The sequence below is a fragment of the Castor canadensis genome, chromosome 11, assembly GCF_047511655.1.
Source record: "Castor canadensis chromosome 11, mCasCan1.hap1v2, whole genome shotgun sequence".
Taxonomy (NCBI): Eukaryota; Metazoa; Chordata; class Mammalia; order Rodentia; family Castoridae; genus Castor; species Castor canadensis.
The window spans coordinates 108,739,433-108,750,579 of record NC_133396.1 but is presented as its reverse complement, the minus strand read 5'-3'; the positions used below and the strand labels follow the sequence as shown (position 1 = coordinate 108,750,579).

General features: G+C 44.3%; 1 protein-coding gene across 1 annotated transcript; it reads right to left on the bottom strand.

Annotated features, from left to right (window-relative positions):
- Window positions 1-2,186: 2,186 nt before the first annotated feature.
- Window positions 2,187-10,657, bottom strand: LOC141413920 (uncharacterized). The gene is made up of 3 exons (XM_074048089.1): window positions 10,607-10,657; window positions 7,939-8,096; window positions 2,187-7,343 (listed from the first exon to the last, which is right to left on the bottom strand). Exons 2-3 carry the CDS (start codon window positions 8,074-8,076, stop codon window positions 2,850-2,852), a joined length of 4,632 nt encoding a protein of 1,543 aa, XP_073904190.1. The 5' UTR covers window positions 8,077-8,096; window positions 10,607-10,657; the 3' UTR covers window positions 2,187-2,849.
- Window positions 10,658-11,147: the final 490 nt, after the last annotated feature.

The window sequence follows — 11,147 nt, the reverse complement described above, 5'->3', positions numbered from 1 at the left end:
TAATGCTGGCTATTCTAACAGGGGTGAGGTGGAATCTTAGTGTGGTTTTAATTTGCATTTCCTTTATTGCTAAGGATGGTGAGCATTTTTTCATGTGTTTTTTGTCCATTTGAATTTCTTCTTTTGAGAAAGTTCTGTTTAGTTCACTTGCCCATTTTGTTATTGGTTCATTAATTTTGGGAGAATTTAGTTTCACTTCTGCCTTCTTATAGAAAGACCTTCTTACCTCTTACCTTCTCTAGTCACCCCAGACCATTTAATGTAGACCCCCTATTCATAAGTCTTTTATATTTTGTCCACTAGACGAAATTGAAATTGAATCACTTTTAGTGAGAACTATAGAACATTACTTCTGATAATAACTGTGGTGAATGATCAGCATTTATATTTCTAATCTATCAGGAATTGATACTCTTACAGAAGTTTTAAAGATTGTCACAGACTTTGATATTGTGTCAGTGATAAATTGTTATAAAATATTTCTAAATCCTTACCCTCAATTTCTGTGCTTATCTTGGTACGTACCAGTAACAAAGTTTACAGACCAGCAGTACAATTTGCTGTGTAAAGAAATCTTCACATGAGACTGCAAATGAGTAGTCAAAGGTTGATGGTGAGTGCTAAGCTTGTGCTAATATCTCTTTTCCCAATTCCACTGCTTTGTGGACTATAGTTGTTATGATATGGTATACATTGAGAAAGTTTCTGTGTAGAGAAAAGAGAGTCAGTAAGAGTCTGTTCCTTAAGAGTGTCCCAGTGAAGGCTAGAAACATTTAGTTATTTTGCATGAAAATTGTTGATTTAAACGTGAAATAGTTGGCTAATTGAGTTAATAGCAAGGGCAAAAACAAATTTTATGAAGGAACAGAAGAGGACAAAGAAAAATTGGTCTCCAGCCAATTTTGTTTCATCTTTTTTTGGGTAAGCTTATTTTCTATTAGTTTACAAAAGGAGAATCTGGTAATTCTGTCCTTGACTGAGTAGGGATATAAAAGAAAATAATTTCAGTTGTTCATGATTCTTTAGAAAATGTGGAGAGCTTAGGTGTTGTTGAGAACTCAAATCTGTCTGTTTTGTGATGTCTGTCAGTATCTATCAACATATCTACCTTACTTAGGACAGTCTGTACTGTTTCCTCATTGTAATTTTTTTACTCTTTAGTCTGTTGTTAGGCCTGACTCCTTTAGGAAAAAAGCTTCTCTAAGAGGGAGCTGAATAAGCAGTTCTGAGACAGGGGCACCCCGTGTCTGTCTGTGGCAGCTCAGTAAAGCCTTCAGGTCTGATACCTTTTGAAATTTGCTGCTTTATTCTGGCATTTGGGATAGCACTTCAAGCAGGGAAGCAACAAAGTGTCACCTTTAGGGGGCTTGTAGAGAGCAAACATGCACATTATATAGTTTGAAGCTAATTAGAAAAATGAATTTGTTTGTTGCTTTTCATTCAGTTCTTGTGCCACCAGAGATCATTTAAGCTTAGACAATCAGTTTCACTTTAGTTTGATTTATTGAAGTACAAGTTCAAGAAAGGCAGCTTTTATAAAACCACCAGAACTCGGAGACTTGCAATTTACTTGCTTTGTCACTGTGGATTATTTGTGTAATAGACTCATCTGTAAAATAACACTGGCCTGTATATCCCTCTGATATTGTGGGAAGCATAATTTGGGTATGATTCTCACAGAGGGATATTCCTTCTTTGGTGGAAACTCATGGGCATTTTTACTGCTCTTTTCTTCCCTTTCTTCATCTACTTCCTTAAATAATAAAAGTACATACGCTTTCTTTCCAGGGAAGAAGGACATTTTCTTCATTGTTTTACCTGGCAGGACATTTCTGTACAATTTCCTCACTCCTTAGTCCCATTGGAAAGGATCTTCCTGTGTCATTGGCAGAAGGACATATAGCCAGTAAGACCTGTTGCCTGATCTTGCTTCTACATGGTTAATAACCATGTTGGTTAATGCTTTCATAATAATGGTAGTGATACTCATAATTAAACAGGCCCTTCATAAACGTGATTGTGTTGGAGAATAAAAGATGGAATTTGGTTAAATACCTTCTTTTATGGTATCGCTGCTATATGGTCATCTAGTTTTCCCATGATATATGAGAGAGATTTAATTCTGTCCGTGGACAAGTAAGTCTTTTAAATTTATGAGAAAAAGAGCATAAAAGACACAAACTATGTTATATGGCCAATTGTTTATTCTCAGTTTTATACATTTGCTTTTTCAAATTCTGTATGTTCAATGAGATTTCTTTGAATGCCAAGGAAAATAGTGGTCCAATAGAAGGGTAACAGAGCACATGTGCTGAGCCGTGATCCTAATATATGAGCTTTGGCATCTAGAAGAGCAATGTTTGACTCCTTTCATATTTTTGGAAATGATTAATTTAGTAATCTGAAATATATGTAAAATTTAATCACCCAATAAAAAAATACTACATTAGCCCAAAAATGATCATAGTATTCCAAATTAAGATCTCCATGACATTGATTTCTTCCACTTAAGGTTTCATAACTGTAAAGCTCACAGATCCCTAGAGAAGAAAAATAAACTACCACCAAGTAATGGTGTAATGTAGCATATTTAAAAAAATGATAGAAAAGATAACCTCCATAAAGTCATTCTGAAAAGGTTTTAGATTCAAAGTAGTGTTACAATTTCTTTCTCATACTGTTTAGATTAACTCCTCTTCCACTGAATTCTATTTTTTTTTTTTAGTTTTATCAAGGATTTATTTTAGTGTAACAGGATAAGGTATAGACAAGGACCGGGAGAGAAGAAGAGAAAGAATATTTCCTGTTCCTCACACAGGAAATGGGAGCAAGGACTCCTCCACTAACTGTTACTCATAGTAATAGTATCTTCCTTTTGCACTAAACTCCAACTGCTTTGAGGTATCATGTGAATGGCCATGAGTTGCTAGCATTCTATTAGTGCCTGCTACTCTGGATCTCACACAATCGGTTCTGTATCTGGGAATATTTCTGCAGTTGGGATTGGAACCAGACACAAGCCTGGAATTAGGATTCACTAATTGGGCATGAGACTGTCCAAAACCTGACTGCCCATATTCATAATCTGCACTACCATAGCTGCCGTGTGTCCATCCTAGACCTGATCCATAAACTTGCCTTTCACTGGTACAAGATTGAAAATACTTACTGTGAAGATTTTGATTATTATCATAAGATGGGTCATCTGAGGTGCAGTCTGCCAACTCACTAATACAAGGAGAGTGATCACTTTCACTACTGATATGAACTTCATAGTGACCAGTAGTACAAGGAGCAAGAATATCATTCATTGTATCAAAAAGAGGAGACACAGAGTACATACAGTCTTTCCTAGATTGGACATGGGGAGTTAGAGAACTTCCAGACCTACGGTGGGAGGAGGGGTGTCTGGCCGAGTCTTCCCGCTGCCCTTCGCTATCGCTGGCCTGGCTAGGGCTGGATTCCCGGTGTCCGCGTGGCCCGGGTGCGGTGGACGGTCCATGTCCAGTCGGTGGATGTGTCGGGCCGTCTGGTGACTGCTCCTGGTGGGATTCTGGTCTCCCTCTCGAGCCCTGTCTTGTCTGCGCGTGGGGAGCGTCAGCATGCGGGCCAGAGGGGGTCTCTGCATGCCGAGAGCCGTGGTGGCCCGAGCTGCCCGCGGATTGTTCGCGGCCAGGCCCTCGCGTGCTTGGGCCTCTGGAAGCTGACTGGCCGTGGGAAGATCCAGACCGTCCCTGGGCGGCTTCCTGGCGCTGCGACCCCGAGCGTCCGGAGGTGTCCTGTGCCTGCTCGGGGCGGGATCCCTGACTTCCTCTGCTGGTGGTAGCGGTCCTTCCATGCGAGGACTGGCTGTGACGGCCGGTGGAGGTGGAGGCCTGACCCTCGTGGGCGCCCTCGTGTCTGGAGCTGTCCCGTGCTTGCTCTCGGCGGGATCCCTGTGATGCCCTCGTCCCCGACTGGCGCCGCCCGGAGTCAGAGTCAGAGTGTTCATCGGAGTAAACCTGGTACAGGAGAGCCCCTGAGTTTCCAGACCTTCCCCCTGACTGGCTCCGAGGGGCCCTCTTCTCTTGCCCCTGTGAGGCCCCAGCGCGACCCGGGGCTGACCCTGTGTGACCTTCTGAGTCATCCGAGTGTCCCTCACTGTCACTGTCGTGACTCACACTGGACCCGCGAGGTCTGGGTTCTCCGGAGGCAGCGGAGGCCTGTCTGTGTCCAGCGCCTGAGTGCCTGGGGCTGTCCCCTGACTGCTCATGACGGCTCCGTTGGCGTTCCCCGGTGCTGGTTCCTGAGCGTCCGTGAGTGGTGTCAGACGGCCTGTGTCCTGCCGTGTGTCCTGGACGCGACCCTGGCTGCCTAGGGCTGTCTCCTGAGTGGCCAGGGGTGGATCCGTGGCGGGCGCTGGATGGGGACCCGGACCTTCCCCGGCTGGAGGAGGAGGCGTGTCTGGCCGAGTCTTCCCGCTGCCCTTCGCTATCGCTGGCCTGGCTAGGGCTGGATTCCCGGTGTCCGTGTGGCCCGGGTGCGGTGGACGGTCCATGTCCAGTCGGTGGATGTGTCGGGCCGTCTGGTGACTGCTCCTGGTGGGATTCTGGTCTCCCTCTCGAGCCCTGTCTTGTCTGCGCGTGGGGAGCGTCAGCATGCGGGCCAGAGGGGGTCTCTGCATGCCGAGAGCCGTGGTGGCCCGAGCTGCCCGCGGATTGTTCGCAGCCAGGCCCTCGCGTGCTTGGGCCTCTGGAAGCTGACCGGCCGTGGGAAGATCCAGACCGTCCCTGGGCGGCTTCCTGGCGCTGCGACCCCGAGCGTCCGGAGGTGTCCTGTGCCTGCTCGGGGCGGGATCCCTGACTTCCTCTGCTGGTGGTAGCGGTCCTTCCATGCGAGGACTGGCTGTGACGGCCGGTGGAGGTGGAGGCCTGACCCTCGTGGGCGCCCTCGTGTCTGGAGCTGTCCCGTGCTTGCTCTCGGCGGGATCCCTGTGATGCCCTCGTCCCCGACTGGCGCCGCCCGGAGTCAGAGTCAGAGTGTTCATCGGAGTAAACCTGGTACAGGAGAGCCCCTGAGTTTCCAGACCTTCCCCCTGACTGGCTCCGAGGGGCCCTCTTCTCTTGCCCCTGTGAGGCCCCAGCGCGACCCGGGGCTGACCCTGTGTGACCTTCTGAGTCATCCGAGTGTCCCTCACTGTCACTGTCGTGACTCACACTGGACCCGCGAGGTCTGGGTTCTCCGGAGGCAGCGGAGGCCTGTCTGTGTCCAGCGCCTGAGTGCCTGGGGCTGTCCCCTGACTGCTCATGACGGCTCCGTTGGCGTTCCCCGGTGCTGGTTCCTGAGCGTCCGTGAGTGGTGTCAGACGGCCTGTGTCCTGCCGTGTGTCCTGGACGCGACCCTGGCTGCCTAGGGCTGTCTCCTGAGTGGCCAGGGGTGGATCCGTGGCGGGCGCTGGATGGGGACCCGGACCTTCCCCGGCTGGAGGAGGAGGCGTGTCTGGCCGAGTCTTCCCGCTGCCCTTCGCTATCGCTGGCCTGGCTAGGGCTGGATTCCCGGTGTCCGCGTGGCCCGGGTGCGGTGGACGGTCCATGTCCAGTCGGTGGATGTGTCGGGCCGTCTGGTGACTGCTCCTGGTGGGATTCTGGTCTCCCTCTCGAGCCCTGTCTTGTCTGCGCGTGGGGAGCGTCAGCATGCGGGCCAGAGGGGGTCTCTGCATGCCGAGAGCCGTGGTGGCCCGAGCTGCCCGCGGTTTGTTCGCGGCCAGGCCCTCGCGTGCTTGGGCCTCTGGAAGCTGACCGGCCGTGGGAAGATCCAGACCGTCCCTGGGCGGCTTCCTGGCGCTGCGACCCCGAGCGTCCGGAGGTGTCCTGTGCCTGCTCGGGGCGGGATCCCTGACTTCCTCTGCTGGTGGTAGCGGTCCTTCCATGCGAGGACTGGCTGTGACGGCCGGTGGAGGTGGAGGCCTGACCCTCGTGGGCGCCCTCGTGTCTGGAGCTGTCCCGTGCTTGCTCTCGGCGGGATCCCTGTGATGCCCTCGTCCCCGACTGGCGCCGCCCGGAGTCAGAGTCAGAGTGTTCATCGGAGTAAACCTGGTACAGGAGAGCCCCTGAGTTTCCAGACCTTCCCCCTGACTGGCTCCGAGGGGCCCTCTTCTCTTGCCCCTGTGAGGCCCCAGCGCGACCCGGGGCTGACCCTGTGTGACCTTCTGAGTCATCCGAGTGTCCCTCACTGTCACTGTCGTGACTCACACTGGACCCGCGAGGTCTGGGTTCTCCGGAGGCAGCGGAGGCCTGTCTGTGTCCAGCGCCTGAGTGCCTGGGGCTGTCCCCTGACTGCTCATGACGGCTCCGTTGGCGTTCCCCGGTGCTGGTTCCTGAGCGTCCGTGAGTGGTGTCAGACGGCCTGTGTCCTGCCGTGTGTCCTGGACGCGACCCTGGCTGCCTAGGGCTGTCTCCTGAGTGGCCAGGGGTGGATCCGTGGCGGGCGCTGGATGGGGACCCGGACCTTCCCCGGCTGGAGGAGGAGGCGTGTCTGGCCGAGTCATCCCGCTGCCCTTCGCTATCGCTGGCCTGGCTAGGGCTGGATTCCCGGTGTCTGCGTGGCCCGGGTGCGGTGGACGGTCCATGTCCAGTCGGTGGATGTGTCGGGCCGTCTGGTGACTGCTCCTGGTGGGATTCTGGTCTCCTTCTTGTGGTCTGTCTTTTCTGAATTTGGAGATAGTTACCTTTCTTTTCTTTATGTTTTTGTTGTCTAGTAATCTGCTGAATTTTTTCTTCGCCTACTTCATAATTGGAGTCACCATTGTCTGTTTTTTGACAATTTTCATTTAGCTTGTCATTTTTATAATCCTGATGCCTTTCTGTTCTTCCTCTTCTTTCAGAAGTGCGGCTAACTCTTTTCTCGTTCTTTTTGTCTGTTACCTCTGTGTAATTGGACTTTCCTTTGTGCTTTTCTTTTGAGTCATGATGTGTTTTGTTGTGTTGTTCTCTTTCTTTGTGACCAGTTGAATTACTTCTTCTTTTTCCTCCACAACTTGAGCTGTGTCTGCTTTTCCCTCTCCGTTTTGGGCTCTTAGATCTTGCCTTATTCTCTTTTCCATTGATTTTTCCTGAATGACTGGATTTTCTCTTTCTGTTTCCTTTCACATCTTCTTCTAGGTTATCTTGTTCATCTTCATAATGGCGGTGATGCTTTTTCTGACTTTTCTCTGATTTTTTTAACTTTGTACTCCTGTTGGTCTCATAATATGCTTGAGCCAGCTTAAATACCATTAGCAAAAACTCTGTGAAGTCTATTTCATCATTGTGGTCTATGTCCAGGATTTGCATGAAGATATCTGCAGTGTCTGGGTCATCTGGGTTCTATAAGTGAGATCACAGGGTGAGACTACATCTGAATGGCTTGGAACACTAGCTACATAACTTTGGTTATGTTTGTTCATTTAGGCTATGTTTATTCTTGGTATCAATATGTAGAACCAAGTCTGTTATGTTTTTTCTGGTATTATTTTTTTTACTTCTTGACTCAAGTCTTAACCATAGGTACTATACAGAAATATCCTTTAAAGATTAGTAAGGTGTGATAGAAGTCTTTGATGGTATTAGTTCTCCATTTCTTATTTCATGTCTGATTTTTATATAATTCATGATTTAGTTGCCTTTAAATATACCTTCTTAACAGTCTTAATATGGGGAAGAATATTGTAAGGAAGTAGTTAATTGTCATTCACTTCTTTATAATTAATTATTTATATTTATTTTCTTTCACATAGGCTGCCTGTGTATATATGTGTAGTATACCTGAAGGTATAAAGGGTGGAAAATAAATTCTGTCTGTTTTGAAATGAGACTAATTGTATTCCTATTCCAAAAAAAATAGTTCAAAAATGCTTCAGAATAATCTTCAGTTAGATTATTGGTGAAGAACAGAAATGATCTACTATCATGTAGTTCTTACCTTCAGGATTGTCCGCAACTCCATTTCCAGAAGTTCCTTTAGCTCTTTTTTGCTTAGTGTCTCAATCGTCTTATCTTTCTTTGAATATTGATGGAAAAGGTCAATTATGGCAGTGATGTTTTCCATGAGATGGGACATCTTTTGTAGTATATGTGAACCTAGAAAAGACAAAACAAAACTTTATTTCTCTTGTATTTCTTTTAGATTTTAGGTCCTATTTGGTTTATTGTTATAGTGATTTTTCATATTTAACCTGTATTTTCCCCTAAGTAGTCTATCTTTAAAAATGAAAGTTGGCCATGTAAAGCTTTCCACTACCCTATACGTAATGCAAATGAACACAGAATTTGACTGCTTTTCCAAAGCTGCCCATTTCTTGGTCTTGAGCCCATTCACAGAGGTTGTATGGTAGTCTCACAGAACTCAGTTGTGCTCTAGGTAAGGTCATTCTTCTTGCTGGTCCAGCTGTTGCTCACGGAAGAATTGTAGAAAGCCTCACTAGCTAGAAATAATAAAATTTGCTCAAGGGAATTTGCTGAAAATCAGTCCTCAAAGGCTAATCTTATAAATGATTAAATTACTGGAAGACAATTCTCTAAAAGCCAATTTGGCAAATGACAAGACACTAAATGAACATTCCCTGAATTTATATTTTAGAAAACATCTCATGATGATGATGATAATGGTAATGGGACATGAATGTATGTGGTGGACTCTCTGGGGGCATCAACAAGGAAGGGGAAGGGAAAAGAATAAGCTAATGAGGGGGTGAAAAGGTGGGAAATATGCTACATATATACATATGAAGGCAGCATAATGAAACTCACCAAACACTTTGAAAAAGTGGGGAAGAGGGAGAGGGCAATGGAAATATAATAGATGGATAAACTTGTTCAGGGTAAACTGTATACATGTATGGGATTATCACAATGTAATACCTTCCCATGATAATTTTAAAATAAAATTAGCTGACCGCCATTGGCTTACTCCTGTAATTCTAGCTACTCAGGAGGATTGTGGTTCGAAGCTCATCTGGGCAAATAGTTTGCTAGACTCTATCTTGATAAGCCCTTCACAAACAAGGGCTGGTGGAATGGCTCAAAGTGTGTGCCCTGAGTTCAAAGCCCAGTACTGCAAAAAAATTTTTTTTAAATAACAAAAAATAGAAAATATGTCATGAAGTTTGCAGCATTTTTATTTATATAGAATGGCTTTAATAGCTTTTCAGTCTTATAAAGAAGTTTGGTTTTGACCACTTTTCATTTTGCCATTTAAGCAAAAGTATTTAAGGAATGTTTGGTTTACTTCATCAGTGTTCAGAGAAATCAGTAAGTGTGTCAATAAATCTAAGTAAGCATTTATTTATAAAAGAGTTATAATGACCACTTTAGGTCTTATAAAGCCAGATGAAACTAAAATACTCTAGGAAACAATAATGTGTAATATATGGCTATAGTAGTCAGAACTAAAGCATTATGCATCTTGGATTTTTTGGCAAGAGAACATAGGTATTTATTTCTTTTGTTATGGTTCAGTCAAATATGTATTTTGATAAGTTTATGGTTGTTCATTAAAAGAATAAAATTTAAAACTTCTAAACCATTAGCAGTGAAAGGGGAAAATAAAAACTCCAGGAGTAATATAATTAAAGTTAGAGATATAGACAAGGATACAATCATTATGATCTGAATAGGGTAATATTGGTGTGTTTTATTATAGATATGATGGAATGTCACTGGATGAGTTTTTTGTATGAGAATTATCTACTGTGATTCTGTTTTTAAAAATTACTTTGTGCTATGGCTTATGAGGTTGTTTCAGATTAACTCTCCTTTGAGAACAACTAGAAAGTTTTGTGTGTGTGTGTATTTTGAGAGCGATTGAGATCATGACAATTTATTGGGATTTATCTTCCGATTTATGTACATTATTTGGGGGAATTGAATAACAAAATATTTTAAAACTTATGAAAGATATTAAAATTCATCATCTCTCATTATAAGTTATAAACAAATGTTTGAGGTGATGGATATGCTAATTACCCTTATTTGATCATTACACATCGTATACATGCATCAAAATGTCACACTGTGCCCCATAAATATATTCAATTATGTATCAATTAAAAACTTTTATTCAGCAGGCAAAAAAAGGAAAAGATTAAAAGGAAAGACAATTTTCTAGAGAGGTCTTCCTGGGCCATCCAATCTAAAATGCTGTCTTCCTCCCATCACTGTACTACATCACTTTTTTATTTTCTTCGTTATTCTTGTCATTATTAGAAATTTTATTACTATTTATTGTTTACTGAATGTCTCCCCTATTAAATATAAGCACCTCAAAGAGTAGGGCGCTTATATTGTCCACTGCTGCAAAATCAGTTCTAAGAGCAGCACTTGGTAAATGGAAGATGCTTAATATATATTTGTTGAGAGAATGAATGAATGAACTATAGCAATATAAAGAGCATTGTGTAGCCTTATAGGGAGCAAATATGTGTCCTCATTTTCTTTCTATATAGACTTAATCTTTTAGTAATAGACACTAAGAATAAACAAAAAGTCCCCTGAACATCCATAACTTTTTGCCTTATAGTATAAGTTATCCAGATTTTCACTTTGTTTCCTCAACACTAAGCATAGGCAAAGTTGAATGTATTTCCTCTTACCTTGTTCACAAGAAGAGCAAATAAAATTCAGATGAAGGAGCTTGCTGGGTACTGGAGTCTGGGTTAATGGCCTTTTTATAGCAAGTCCATCTGGGGAGGAGTCACCCTCTGTGGGATGGTTTGATTCATTCCTAACCAAACCCAGATCCACCCATATCTCCACCTCTATTTCTCTAGCGACATATTTACTTCCCAACTTCCTCACGTACTCATCTGTACTTGTTTTAGCAAGCTTCAAATTTTGATTTACATAAACCCCATATATTGAAGAGTTTACTGAAGGGTCTATATGCCTATTGTAGGTTCTTTGTGTGCAGGACCCACACTTACTTTTTGCATCTCTCACTCTGATGTGGGAAGGTACTTGATAAATATCTGCTAATACATATACTTATCTTTAGTAAAGTAGAATATATTCCTTTATAAGAAACTAAAATTCAGTTTATTATAGGAAAACAAAAATGCCAACCTTCATGTTCCCTTTTATTTACCAATTCCATCTTTGGATAATGAGAGAACTGGCCTTGAGATTAATGTTGAC

What these genes read in the sequence shown, in the direction of transcription:
- LOC141413920 (XM_074048089.1), bottom strand. Translation starts at nt 8,076, where the DNA reads ATGTCCCATCTCATGGAAAACATCACTGCCATAATTGACCTTTTCCAT. An exon ending in AGTTGCGGACAATCCTGAAG is followed by an intron (nt 7,344 to 7,938) that starts GTAAGAACTACA and finishes TCTCACTTATAG; the next exon opens with AACCCAGATGACCCAGACAC.